The following is a 15,202-nucleotide window of genomic DNA, read 5'->3' as shown; positions in this document are numbered from 1 at the left end:
TTACGTGGGCCAAACAAAAGAAAATCTCGCAACACAGCCGATCAGATTGCATCGTGCGAGGCCAAAGTGACACACTCGCGGTGTCGCATTATACAAAACTCGTGAGTCTTACTTTTTGCAGGCAAATGAAGCTTTATGCGCCTGACAAAACAACGTGTTGTGTCCACTTAGTTCCTTTACTATGCCATATACGATACACATATCGAGATGAAACAACACTTGCCCTGCAGTACACTCGCAGTACGTGTGCGGAAGTTTTGCATGTTGTTTATTCATCATGGTGAGCTGCTTGCATGCCCGCTCTTAAGGGAAAGCACGTACTTGCATGCGTATGTTGAACGCCTCCTTCAAGTCGAGCCACTCCAACCGACGGTCGAGTTTATCCTGAAGAAAGTCCTGCCGCGGCGCGTTTGATGCTCGCACATGCCTTCATCAGTTGAATAAAAGTACTGACCAAGCTGTTAAAGAATAAAGGCTGGTGCATCTCTCAAATCTTGGTTACAAACAGCCTGCACGTCGCATCAGCATGTTGCCGTCGCGTCGGTAAATGTAAAATGTGTTATTGCTACACGTGAGCAAATACGCGCGCGCTAGAGCAGAATGATGAGATGCTACCTCAACAACACATGCAACAACAAAAAAAAAGCAGGGACGGCCGTCGCGAGAGACTGCTTGGTCAAACACCGCCATACTCTGCGTAGAGGCGAGAATTGGCGGGAACGTGTGTCTTGACTCAAATTTAGTTAAAGTGGTAGCTGCTAGAGGGGTCGCTACTGGAAAAAGGTCCATTGTTAAGTGCACACATGGTGCACTTATACCAAATGGTAATGCAATATTGTTCTGTACAGCCTTTTCATTGTACTTCAATGCAACATTGACTTCTAAAAAAATTTTTTTCATCCCTTGTGAAGTGTTTGCATGCATCAGAGTTAGAAACTAGTTACTCTATGACCACTGTTTTAATGCAAATTATAATGTGACTGCAGTTTGTAAATGAATACTGCTTCCATGTAATATAGTTGTGGGTTAAATTGTCTACTGTTATGTAAGTTTGAAGCATGCACATGTTTATGCATTGTGGCTAAAAAGTTGATGTTTTGATTTTATGTTTTTATAGCCATGAATCTGTTTCATAATGCTAACATTGCATCAGCTCTGAAAGCCTGAATGGTTGTCTGAAAGATATTGCAGACTCGTTGCCCTGAATGTGTAATGCACCACATTATTTAACATGCAGACACAAAGGTCTACATATTTAAAATTAATATGTTCAGATGTTTTATGTTTGATTAGGCATGATGAGTTCATAGCCCAATTGTTTGATATGTGGGGCTTACATTGCACAGCTAGTGGGGCAGCTGTTGGTAGGCATTCTTATTGTGTCCACTTGCAGCTTGCTTTGAAGCTTTGACATACTAAGCAGCATTCTGCAAATGCTTTTCGTGTACGCAGACACTGCTGACCTACGTTTGCATTCCATATCTTACCAAGCGCCTATAGAAAACACCGCATACTGGAAAATTAATATTCAATTTGAACTTGTGAATGCATACTGATCTTGCTCAGTTTATTAAGCTTGAATTCACAGGAGGGGACTGCGTATGCAATAGTGAGTGTCGCTATTGCAACATAATTTTAATGTGCGAGGTCACGGGATCGAGTCCTCGGCAGCCACATTTCGATGGGGAGAAATGTGAAAACACCCATGTACTTAAATCTAGGTGCACGTCGAAATTATTCTAGAGTCCTCCACTACGGCTTGCCTCATAATGAGATTGTGGTTTTTGGCACGTAAAACCCCATTATTAAAAAAAACACTTTTTACATTTCCTCTTATTTTTTTCCCTCTGAGAAAAGTGTGGTGTATTATTTTTCGAAGAACCATCATGGATAACATGTTTTAATTTATAAGTTTCTTAAAGGGGCAAGAACCCTTAAAGAGCAGGAAAAATTCATTCGTACCAAGGACAAGCGAAGTGTTTATGCTTGATTGGAGCACAACCTTAGTTCATGTACATTAACAAAATTAAGCTAACGGGACTGAAGTTGCTCAAACAATAGATACTTTGACCTGAAATGTTATCATTGTATAAAGACTGAAAATAATGCCCTTTGGATCTCTTGTGGGGCATTAATCTTGTTATCCTTAACTTTTCTTTCTAGCATTCATTCAGCTCTTAAGCATTTAATAGGTGCTTGCTGAAAATTGGTCGAAAGCTTTGTTTTTGTATGTTTGTTTGTATGTAATCCGGTGTAAGTTAGTTGTCAGTTGTTAGTAATCTGGTGGTGTTGTCATGAAAAGTTGTCTACGTTATTGTAACAGGGGTGCGACAGCTGTGCTGCTTGCATCATATTGATACAAGTGTGAATTTCTGCACCTTGTGCCAAAAGGAGAAAGTTGGCCTAAATTAGGCCATGCTACAATTCAAATGTATTTGGTAACGGCTGCCTTAAAGGTCATGTCATCAATGCAAGAGACGGAGGAAGGAGGGCTATTCCTCTTGCACACATGCTAGAAAAAAATGGCACTTGCTTTGTCGAAAGGTAGAGCAACTTCATAGTGGTGGTCCGATATGTTTAATATGACCGTCTTACAGCAAAACACTGCGAGACAAAGTTAACATCACACTTTACTGTGCCAGAAGTATCCTCATTGAGCATTTACCTGTTCTTGTGAGTCATTATGTGCATTTTTCATTGGCCACACTGCAATCCAAGGTGTCGCACATAATGAATTGTCAGGCAGAGGTCACAAGCCACAGCTAAACAGCTTCATTTGGCAACTTGTTTGGAGCACTTGAGCTTTACCCTATAAGTGCACAGATACTGGCCATTAGCCTGCAGCATGTGCTATAGTGCAATATTTGAATGTACCATATTTTTCAGCACTATAGTCTGCACCCGGTGTAGAGTCCACAGGGGCGAATGAGGGTCTAAATTAATGTGTTCTAGATAGTCCACACCTGCTGTATAGTTTGTTGTATAGTTTGTATAGCTTTTCTGCAAAGCGAAGGCCACCCTTAGCCATGACGTGCAAGTCTAGCTGGTGACCCTCAGTATATGGTGCAGAATGTACTGCTGACCACATATTTTGGCGCTGTTAGCTGTGTTTTCTAGGATTAGTTTCCTCCAATTCTATTCTCAGCCATTGTGCCATGTGGCTGATGGTGTAGCAGTGTGTGAGCCATGACAGCTCAGAAAGTAGAGATAAGAGAAAAAAAGGGATGTACTGAGAGGCAGGCAGCCTAATTAGTAGTTCTGGTTACCTACTTTCCACAGGGGCTATGCATAGTGGAAGGGTTAAAGGGTATAAGATTCCTACAGTATATTTACTTAGACCTGAGATGTACACTCATACGTTTGATTCGAGGTGTGTAAAATGCTTGTATGTGCTTCAGAAATGTTAATATGCTAATATCCTAGATGTAGGATAATTTTTGGCTGCCACATTAGCCAATGTGGCAGCAAAAAAAACAATCTTTACTCACCCAAATTTAAGATTTGTCAGTGCCAAACTAGACCAAAATGAAAATGTGACCAAGCCTAACTTCAGACATATTTCTGCACGAAAAATTGCTAGCAAACATTTTTTGGCTGCGCACCCCTGATGGAATCTTAACTTGTGTAAGAACAGTGCCTTGATTTAGCACATTTATCATCAGAGTTCAGTTTCATGTGAACTATGTTTTGTTTTCCTCCGTGTTTTTTTTAGCGTGCAGTATATTGTGATTCACGTGCTTTATAATGCATTACTGTCATTAGCTGGTGTAATATTCCAGATTCATATCTTCCATGCAACTTTACTTTTTTTAATGATAAAAGTATGGAAGTTGTCCTATTGTTGTGTGGAATGCGTTGGTGTAAATGCTGGAAATAAAATTTTGTTGTTTCTTAGCTCTTGCCCAAGTGTTCTGTGAGACATTATACACTAACAGTAGATGCCCGAGTCCATGAATCCTTTAAGTTCAAGTTTTTCACCAAATACTGCAGGAAGTGAACAGCAATGCCTCTTATAAAACTGTGGAATGCTGACCACACCATCAAAAAGGTGGCTCAGGCTAGCTCATTAGAAGAGGTGCTGGCCCAGGCGAAAGAAAAGGGCATCTGCAATTCAGCAAATGCAAAGGTAATGTACAAATGTTATTTCACTAAGCGGAAACTTCCTTTGAGCTAGTTTGTCATTCATCTCAAAGGAGAAAAAGCAGCGCAAAACGACGAAGCAGGAACACAGAGTAACAGGACTTGCCAGCTGAAGGTTATTCGTGGGAAGCGAATTATTTTCCGTGAATAACTTTCAACTGGTACTTGGCGTACACCATACTACCATGTTCCTTATATTAGTGTTCCTTTCCATTCATCATGTCTGATTGCAAGAAGGCTCTTGCTAGCTGTCTTGGAGGAAGATGGGCTTCTCATGTCTATAGAATTGTTTTAGTTTTGTGAAGTTGGCTGCAGTGCTGTGGAGGGATCGTGAATTCACCACGTCTGAAAAATTGGTCGGTGACTCACTCCATATTGTTCTTTTTTCTGTTTCCTTTCCTTGGAATCCATTCTGTAACTCTGATGTCCACTGGTTATCTGCCTACGCATACATGGCCAGCCTGGCATTTTTTTCCTCTTTATGTCAATTAGAATATCGGCTATACCCGTTTGCTCTCTGGTCCACACCGATCTCTTCCTGTCTCTTAACGATAGGCCTAACATTTTTCGTTCCATCGCTCTTTGTGCGCTCCTTAACTTGTTATCGAGCTTAACCTCCAAATTTCAGCTCCACATGTTATTGCTGGTAAAAATGCAATGATTGTGCACTTTTCAGCGACACTGGTAAGCGCCCGGTCATGATTTGATAATGCTTGCCATATGTCCTGTAGCCAATTTTTATTCTATAAGTTTCCTTCTCCTGATCAGGGTCCCCTGTGAGCAAGTAAACAACATAAGTGTACTCCTGCAGATTCTAAAGGCTGATGCTACAGATAGGATGAAGCTGGCAGCTGATTGGTTGTTACCAATAATCTATTCTTGTATGCTTAAATACATCTATCACATGGGAGAGATAGTACCTCCTTGCTTGACTCCTTTCTTGATAGCTATTTTTCTACTTGTGTAAAATTTATTTGTAGTGTCCCTTTCATTTTGTCTTCGTTGAATGCTTTATTAGGTGCAGCTGAAACAATTGTGATATAGTAATCACTGAGCTACAGAGTTGAAAACATAATACTCGAGCTTTTTTTTTTCACTTTGGAAATTTTCAACAATTTTGGGGAATAAAGCGACAGCCTAAATAATGTTTCCCACCGTCAGTATATTTCACCATTTTTTAATGCAAGAAACAATATAATTTGGCGCAGTGGATGCTGAGGAAAATTATTCCTCATTACCGTGTATATTTAGATGGGAGATCATGAGCTAAAGCTTCTTTTTGATGGCCGTGCGTTTTTGTAAAGTAGCCACGAAGAACAACACATTGTGAATATAATTCAGGAAAACCTTGAGTTGTGCCAGTCAATTTCACAAAAAGTATTCTAACATGTAGTGCCCCACAGAAACCACTTGAGAATGTAACGTTAATTTTCAGTGAAGCGCTAATCAATCAAAGATGTTCAATTGTAACATTTATGGGCTTCATCCTATTCTAACTTCTCTTGCAAAATCTGATCTTAATTTATCCCTGCACAAACAAATAAAAACCCCTTCTATTGCTGTAGTAGTGCGAGTGCAGCGGCGAACAATCGATTCCTGCTCCAGACATTGGATCAGTGTTCTACGCCCCTGCGTCTGCTGTGATGGGGGAGAGTGAAAATGGGGACAGAATAAGCCCTAACAATGCTAGCGTTCCAGCATGGCCATGGCCTTGCCAAAACCTGAATATTTGACTTTGTAGAAGTATAAATGCATTTATCAAACAGTTCTATCATTTTCCCTTTACATCATTTTTGGCTCAGGTCTTCCTCAGGGACTGGACAGAGCTTGAGGAGGAAATCTTCTCGGAACTTCTGAGTGAGCTTCCTCTTAACGAGAGGGTGTTTGTGGTAGCGGAAATTATTCCTGTAGCCCCTCCTGGTCCTTTCCTGTCAGGTGCCTTACTCTTTTTACTTGTCATCCTTTATAGCTTTTACAGTACCACTTACACTCAGTACAGTCTGTGTAAGTGAACTTGGCTTTGTAAATTAATATATTATTGAGAGGATAATACTATTTAGTCCTTTATTCTGAATATAAATATCTGCTTTCATATAATAAACTACATGTTCAGTACATTTGCCATGATTCAACTTTTCATCTGGAGCTTGTTTTTGTCTGCTTTCCTTTTATCCATTAGGCATATCCGAGCTTGAAGCCCCCGCTAAAGCCAGCAGCACATATGTTTTAAGCGAGCCTGCAATAGATACTGGCTGCTTCCCAAATAGTTTGCAAGAGGCCCTTGAAAATCAAGCGCCCCTCCTTCCAAGGGAGAGAAGGGAGCTGGTGAGGCGGGTGGCCGACCAGTTGTTACTTAAACAATCCAGACCCAGGAGAGAGGAGATACGCAGCGCAGCTGCACAAGTTGTTGCTGCGTACCCTCTCTCTCTTGAGGACCGGAAGTTGGATGGCGGGCTGCTGGGACGGGGTTACGACTCCTTGTTCCAGCAGCTCGAAAATAGGGTGGAAAACCTAAATCGGGGTAAACGCTCCACTTCACCGGCAGGACCATCAAGCCTCGGGGCAAGACGGTGGGCTTACGGCTGCGCCAACTGGCAGCCAGTCCGCAGGTTTGAGCCCCCTAATGACACCGCAGAAAAAATTGAATTCTTAAAACATGAAGGACACAAACACGCAAAAGAAATTAATACAGCACTCGCAACACAATACATGGAAGACCTATACACCGAACAGAGGACATTTATAAACACAGAACCTTTCCCACATACACTGACAGTGAAGGAGGAGTGGCCACTCCTGTTTGTAAGGCCATTTTTCTATGGCCATGCTGACAAGCTTCTCGGGAAGAATGTGAAGGTATGACGTTATTTCAGTTGTTTGCATGGGAGTGTTTGTTTAGATTAAAAGAAAAGGGTTCTACGCAGGATCATGCATGTTTCTTGAACTACGGAATGTACCTCTTAAGTGTTTAAGTGCAATTTATGGAAACGCGAAATGACCGATATCTCAAAAAACCATTTGAATTTCTCGAGGGAGTAGTACAGAAATTAGCTGCCAAATGTCAACTTTCGTAAGCTGGTTCCTAGTTGGAAAGCTAATCACATGTAAATGGAGTAGATAAATATTCCCAGATTCAGCACATGCACAGTAGCCCCCCGCCAGTGCCATGATGCCAGTAGTCACCGCCCATTTGTTACTGTACTAAGCTCAAGGCAACCTTGAGAGCAATGCCAAGGTGAACATCACTGAATTTTTCCAGAGAATAACTGGAAGAGTTGGGCAGTGGGTTTTCTCACTTTGCTTGTTCCTCTTGAGTAGATTTGGCATTGTACAAAAACTACCTGCTGCTAATGATAGTCCAATTTGCGAAATCGTTTCTTGATACTCTCACACCTGCATAATGTTTTCAAACAGTAGACCTAGTTGTAGCATAGTCATTTATATGATAATTGTTTGTTTAATTTGAACATCTTGACAGGCCATATTTCAAGAAAAAATGTTGATTTGTGCACCACAAGTGATGCACCTTATGGAATTGACTCCAAGGAAGGAGACGATGCGTGTGGTTGTGCACGTGCACGACGTAGAAAACGAAAATCACAAAGCAGTTCAGGTGGCTCTGCTTCCCCTTCTGTGTGCCCACTTCAAGGACGACGAAAAGTGCCTTTTCCAAGTCTTTGAGGTAGGTTGTATTTTTGTGCATTGTATTTCTAAAAAAATAGGATGTGATTTTCATTAATTGAGAATATTTTTTGCTGTTCAGAAGTGTGAAAATGAATGTTTCTGTTCTGAGTTCTCAATCTGTCATGTAGCCCTTTATTTTTTTATTGTGCTGCTTTGGAATTGGCTTAGACACAGCTCTAAACTAACTTGGTGGGTCCTATTGGTTCCAAGCTTCATATTGACTCCTTTTTCGTTCTCCCGTGTAAACTAGAAGGCATTGATTTGTATAATTTATCAGACGCAAGTCATCAGATACCCAGGTACCACGTACCTCAAATTTATCTGAACTTGCCAAAGAAGGAACTGCACTGTGCAGAATGGCATCTCTTATGGTTGAGATTTCATAAGGACAGCAACTGCACTTGGGATACTTGAGTTCGTACTGTTTGTGTACACGGGATCCTTTTGTTCATCCAGGAGGGCACCAGTCTTGTGGGGGAGCTTGGCCACCTACCGTCAACCCCTACCATCGTCGTACTAGGTAGGTTCCAATGTAGACATTAATGTCCACTGATCCTTGTATTTAAAACCAACAATTCCTGATTGCACTGCACAATTTATCTGTGAGTGTAACTGCTAGGAGGAGGTGCAGTTGAGAGCTGAACCTATAAATTTGTCTAGTGCTGGAAAAAGAACGCTGTCACACTATCACTTGCCCTTAAGCATGTTGAGCTGCTGTGAGTAAATTTCTGTAAGATGGTAACAGCTCGGGGATATTTGTGGGCTGCATTTTAGCTCTGTGTACTAATTCTGCTGAGCATGTAAAGCTTATCATGCAAAGAAATATATGGGTGTACTAATTCTGTATTTCCCTGTTAACATTAGTATCAGAGATAACTATAAAATAGAGAGCTTTAGGTTATTGGACACAAGCCGCACTGAAGCGTTGGGGGACACCAGCCACTGGGCGTACAAAAGAACCCAAAGCAAGCACAAAAGAAGGCGAAGTGCCCAATATAGTAGCCGGAAGTTTTGGCCTCAAAGTTGATTCATCCCCAAGTAGGACCTCCAAAACGACTAATGGAGCTTGTAAAGCAAGAAGCTTTTAACACAGCAACTGCTTCTTATAGGGGTTGAGACACCAAATTGTGAGTGAGGCTATAAAAAGCCTGCTATAGGCTTCCTCTGTATGCAAGGACACTCAACAAGAAGTGTTTGACACAGCAAACATTTAAAATATATTTTAATTCGCTTCCAAAGAGTGCCTAAATGCTGGTTCTCGCGATCGACACCCATTAGCTAGCATGATTGACACCGACGTCACTGTGTTGAAAGCGTAACAAAAGGTTTAGTGATGTCATTACACATTAGAGTGACGTACAATGAGCGGTGACTCACAGCACTGGGCAAGCCTAATATCTTACGGCCACACCTAGCCTATTCAACAGCCCTACAATGACTAGCTTGTTATTGTTCATGCCCCTGTAGTGGGTGAGCAAAACTATTTGAGGAGAAAGCAGGCAAGCAAAGATTACATCATGGTCTTCGCTGTGGGAAGGTGCTGCTGTCACAGTAAATCAGTGCAGAACTGAAGGAATTGATGAAGTCTGTTGTCTCTTTTCTATAGGACAATAGTGCAGCTTCTAAAATGTCAATGAATGTTTTCAACAGGGTTTAATTGTGTGTTTTTCTCATTCTATTATTGCAGGAAGCATCTTCAAGCAGCAATGCTATATAGCAGTAGAACAGCAGCTTCTCTTCAACGAGAATGTGGATTTTGTGGAAGCCACATGCCTGCTATTTTTAGCATATTATGTTTTCAACATGTCATATGCGGATGGTGCAGCAACAACGCTGGAGTTCTTGCAAAGGTGCGAGATATTCCTATGCAACATTCACTGAGCATGTCAATTGCAAGTTTTCGAAGCTACGTGTGATATGTTTTTTTACATTTAACTATCCATAATGTGCATTTGCATTCTTTTAACTTTAACTTGTGAATGATGACCCGATTTTTCATAGAGAATGTTGTGCTGAGACATGGCGCACCAGCCATCATCATAACAGACCGAGGCACCGCATTCACAGCCGCGCTTTTAGATAACGTCCTGATGCTCAGAGGCACAAGTCACCGAAAGACAACAGCCTACCATCCACAAACAAACGGACTAACAGAGCGCCTGAACAAAACACTCGAAGACATGCTTTCCATGTACGTGAATATAGAGCACAACGATTGGGACGAGATTCTGCCTTATATCACGTTTGCTTATAACACGGCTAAACAAGAAACTACATGGATGACTACATTCAGTCTTGTCCACGGACGTGAAGTAAGGACGATGCTCGATGCCGTGCTACCACACGCACCTGACAACATTGACACGGATGCCGATGCGTTTACGCAACGTGCAGAAGAAGCTAGGTAGCTTGCACGCGTGCGAATACACCAGCAGCAAACATACGATGCAGGTCACTATAATGCCCATCATAGGCCTGTAACTTACGAAACCGGTGACAGAGTATGGGTCTGGACGCCTATACGAAAACGGGGACTATCCGAGAAGCTGCTGAGGCGTTATTTCGGACCTTATAAAGTGCTGCGTCGGCTAAGTGACGTCACAACGAGGTCGTTCCAGATAGCCCTTACTGCACAAGGCGCCGCCAACACCGTTCTGAACTTGTGCACGTAGTGCTCATGAAGCCCTACATCATCAAGTGACTGTACGAGCGACTTTCATTTTCACCAAGCGAACTTTATTGTCTAGCATCGGGGCGATGCTCTTTTAGAGAGAGAGCAAATGACGCGTACTCTATCTAGACGTTTCAACGACGATGACAGTATGTGCATTAACACTCTGAGTAGTAGGACAGGCTAATTCGAAGACAAAGATGTCTTTGTGCTGGTGATTCTCAAGCTGTTCCGCCGTCTTGTTCAACATGTTGCCTCTTGTTCGCGTTGACTCGTGACAATATACTCAAACTTTCTTGCTTGCTTCTTTTGCAAAGCTTTTGGATGCAATAGCATGTCAGCTTTCAATAAGTGTTGTTCTAGATTTTTCACAGTACCAAAGGTATATCTGCATTTTTGAACTTTTGCAACCCCATGCAAGTGCTTTGGGCTCCTGATCTCTTGTTTACTTCTGTTCCACCATTGCACATTGCGCTATCTATAGAGTTTTGTGTGACATGGATTTACTACTTTTGCGGAATGTTCCTCTTAAGTGTTTAAGTGCAATTTATGGAAACGCCCAATACATGGATGAGACCCAATACATGGATGTATTCGGTCTCATTTGCTGTTAAAAATTATAGCTGGTGGTTGACTAGTTTTACGGTAGTGTCTTGCCTAGTCTTGCTTGTTTGCAAATATGCATGTCTTGCTCTTAATTATCTTGTTTATCTTACGGATAGCCTTTCCTACTGTGTACACAGTCATCAAAAAGAGCCACACAAATGACACACTGTGGACCTCATAGTAGTGCAAACGGGCAAATGCACTCTTCTAGTTTTGGTTCAAGGAGGACAGCTAAAGCCGAGCTCCTAGGTCCACCACCTGCACATCGGCACTTAGGATTAGAGCACTGCACGGGCTCGGGCTTACCCGAAAGCCCGGGCCCGGCCCGGCCCGTGGGCCGGGCCGGGCCGGGTAGAGGAGTTTTTTCACGGGCTCGGGCCGGGCTCGGGCATGGCGTGTGCTTTTTGACCCGGGCCCGGGCCGGGTTCCGGTTTTTTGACGCGGGCCCGGGCCGGGCTCGGGCTTTCTGCGAGTTATTCTCGGGCTTCTCAACTCTGAAAAACATGTATTTTTTGGTCTCGGGCCGGGTTCGGGCCGGTTTCGAGTCGGGCTCGGGCCGGGCTCGGGCTTAAGGTAAAGGGGTGGCGGGCCGGGCCGGGCGGGTAACGTAGATTATTTCCGGGCCCGGGCCGGGCCCGGGTCTCGCCATAAATGTTTTGATCGGGCTCGGGCGGGCCGCCCAATGTGAAAACGGGCCCGGGCCGGGCCCGGGCCGCAAAAATCGGCCCGTGCAGTGCTCTACTTAGGATTCCCAGAGAAATATCTAACTGTCTAGTGTCTGGTGTCTTTCATTTCCTTGCTTGCTTCCTTTCTTATAACAGCTCCTAATGCATCTCCTTTATTTCTTAATTTTATTTGCGTGTGCCTATATTCCTGAACAAAAACTAAAGTGGACTAGTGACTATTTCATATTGTAGAGGTTAACTCTGACTGGATGGCACACATGTGAAGCATAACATCACAAATTAGATATAAATAAAGCAATTGAAGTATGAATGCTTTCTAAACTGATGCCTCTACTTAAAAAAATTGGGCAGAACACATCTATGATGATATCCCGGTATACGAATAACATTCTTAAAAATGAATATATTGTACAACAAGCTGGAATTTCTTGTGCGAGATGAAGCCGTAGAGCAATGTGAACTCAATGCAGGAACCAGGGCAGTGTGAGGTGGCACAAATGGTTTCTCCGTTTTATAACGCATGTGGCGTCACATGCACGCATTGAAGGTGGAGCCCGATTTGCAAAATTGGTTACCAGAGCAAGTACAGTTTTGAGAAGCTGACCTGTGTGACAGAGGTTCTATTCTACCTAGCGTCACAAATTTTGGAGGATTTCTTTTTAATTAAAGAGCACCGTGATCTTGGTTAAGCCTGCATGTTAAACTGCACTACCTGCAAGATCGGTCTACAATTTTAGGCTGCACTACCTTTGGGATTGACCCATATTTTTTGTTAGATAGCCAGAAAGAAAAGTAATCTGACAGGGCCAAGAATGCTGTTCACAATGAGAATTTGTGTTTGACGTGTCTATTTACTTTACAGGCAGATATTTGACATCAACCCTTCCAAGGGCAGCAGATGCCAAGGTGCAAAGAAATCTCGCACGAATGTGAACACGAAGGTTTTGAGACTGGCGCAGAAGCTGCGAATGATTCAGTGAACCTGTGAGTATGTGCCCTTCAGAGTTTACCGATGCCTTGCCATTTTGGCTGAATATTATTTTGATTGTTGCTTCATACTCCATTTTTATTGTTAATTTGTATAGTCTGTTTAACATCGCACCAAGGGGTTATTCTGTAAGGGTCCGCCTAGTTGACTGTCCATTTCAGCCGCCGCTGATTGGCTGAACCAGTATGAGTGAAGAGGAGACAAGCTGATGGCACCTGTTTCATTTTTGCTTGTTCAGCTCCAGCCAAACGGCGGTGTGCGAAATAAACAGTCGACTAGGTGGACTCCCACACAATAACCCCCTTAATTTGCCACAGTGGCTATGGCATTTTGCTGCAGACTAGGTCATGACATCGGTTCCTAGGCAGCCATATTCTTATATGCAAAGAATGAATAAATGCTCGTGTACTTAGTTTTATCTGCATGTTAAAGAACACAAGGTGGTGAAAATAAAGTCAGAGCCCTTCATTACACCATTTCTCATGACACACTGTGTTATTCTGGAGTGTTGAACCAAATGATATCTCAATATGCCTTAGTTTGAACATGCCAGTGGTTGATAACCAAGGCTGGGACAGAAGAAAAGTGGGAAGAGATTTGTTCATTGCTGGCTTGTGATAATATGCCTTTTATTCAGCAACCTTTACATGATGAAGAGTGTTAGTACATGTGGGACTGTAAACAAAACATACTTCTGTTGCAGTTGGAGAATGTCAGTGCATAAAAAAGCATTTTGGTAATTCTCAGGATGGGCATATATATGAAGACAAAATTACTTTGTTTGCTTCAGTTAATAGAGCTGCACAGTGGTGTGACAAAATTCACTACCCCTCCTGTCATCACGATCTGTTTATGTCCACTGCTAGACAAAGGTCTCTCCTAGCTGCCTCCAATTAACCCTGTCCAGCAACACATGCTGAATCCTGTGTTAAATATGTTTAATCTAAAACCATGTTGGATTTTCCCATGATTTGCATTTATGTTAGTATATAAATGAACACTGCAGTGGATAGAGGGACTGAGGCTGGTTATATAAAACTAAAGGGTCAGTAAAGAGAAGAATAAACTTTGCTGTATTGTCATATTAAAAGAAAAAAAAAACAACAAACAGCTCTTACCAAAGTGTCTTGGTAAGGCAAAAAAATGTATGGGTTTGATGACATTTTCTTGTGCCTAATTAATTTTTATTTGGTAAAGGTGTCTAAATTTAAATTGTATTGTATTCTGCAAGATCTAAAGACTGAGCTCAGCAGTATTCGAGAATTTATAATGTGCCAGAATGGCCGAAATACAAAGGAAATTGCAATCCAAAACGTCACACTAACATACAGGTGCTGCGGTTTCAGTGTGAAATAAAATAAAAGAAGGTTTTGCTCTAATTTTATTAACCTGTCATGAGATTAGGGAAAGTAGGGTTTTAAAGTAATCTTTTTAATCAACATTGATTTAGTGTTTCTGTTTAGTTTGTCTGATTTTCCCTGTACACATTGATTTTAATGCATATGAGCCCGTTATGAAATTTCTGTTAAGATTTCTGTTCTTTGTGCACCAAAGCAGTGAAACATGGAGCTATTGCTGCTTTCTCATGTTGTGCAGCAGTGATGAAAAACATGTGCCATGCACGCATGCTCAGTAGGCATTATATTTTTTACTAAGGATGTACATTGTAGCGGTCTAAGTGTTTTGATCAGTTGCCGTCTTTCATTTCCTTTACAGGCATGCCAAAAGCCGACATGCTCAAGCTTGAAACTGGAATGTGTCAATAAATGCATTTAATTTATGTTCAGAGGTGCAGGAAGTAGTGGTTACTTCTTTACTAGGCATGAAACACCAGAAATGGTTTATGCATGCAGAATACATGAGCACAGTATCAGTGTAAGTTCAAATAGTGTATAAGACAGATCACACACGTAGAGTTATGTACTATTTCTACAGTTGTGTACACAATTATCCTGTAATTATTGTGTGTAGCACCACCTGAAGTGGCATACAGACTTAATAGCTTTAATGTACTACTCAAATTCACATTTTATGGCGTATTTGTGAGATATAACCCTCCATTTGTATAAAAAAACGCGTGCATGCAGCAGTCGCAAACACTGAAAATTCAATGAACGAAATCCTCCATTTTTCATAATTTAATACAACGGAGAAGATTTTGCGGAGCATTCGTTTTACGAAACCCTTCGTTGTTTCTTTCTTAACGAAAATGTGCTGTTTTCAAATAAACGGAGAGAATTTTACGGTGAATCCGCTAAACGAAACCCTCCGTTCTTTTTTTTTAAATAACGGAAATTTGCTGTTTTCAAATACACGGACAAAATTTTACGGTGAATCCGCTTAACGAAACCCTCCGTTCTTTTCTTTTAAATAACGGAAATTTGCTGTTTTCACAACGACGGAAAAAAAATTACAAGGTGTCCGTTT

The 15,202-nt window shown here is 41.8% G+C and overlaps 1 protein-coding gene across 1 annotated transcript; it reads left to right on the top strand.

Moving 5' to 3' along the window:
* The first annotated feature begins 6,361 nt into the window (after positions 1–6,361).
* Positions 6,362–10,153, top strand: LOC119454467 (uncharacterized). The gene is made up of 4 exons (XM_037716390.2): positions 6,362–6,996; positions 7,619–7,822; positions 8,281–8,344; positions 9,512–10,153. The coding sequence occupies exons 1-4, from the start codon at positions 6,850–6,852 to the stop codon at positions 9,703–9,705; spliced, it is 609 nt and encodes a 202-aa protein (XP_037572318.2). The 5' UTR covers positions 6,362–6,849; the 3' UTR covers positions 9,706–10,153.
* The last annotated feature ends 5,049 nt before the right edge of the window (positions 10,154–15,202 follow it).

Source organism: Dermacentor silvarum, chromosome 5 (assembly GCF_013339745.2).
Source record: "Dermacentor silvarum isolate Dsil-2018 chromosome 5, BIME_Dsil_1.4, whole genome shotgun sequence".
Taxonomy (NCBI): Eukaryota; Metazoa; Arthropoda; class Arachnida; order Ixodida; family Ixodidae; genus Dermacentor; species Dermacentor silvarum.
The sequence above is the reverse complement of the archived record's forward strand: the minus strand, read 5'-3'. Positions and strand labels throughout refer to the sequence as shown.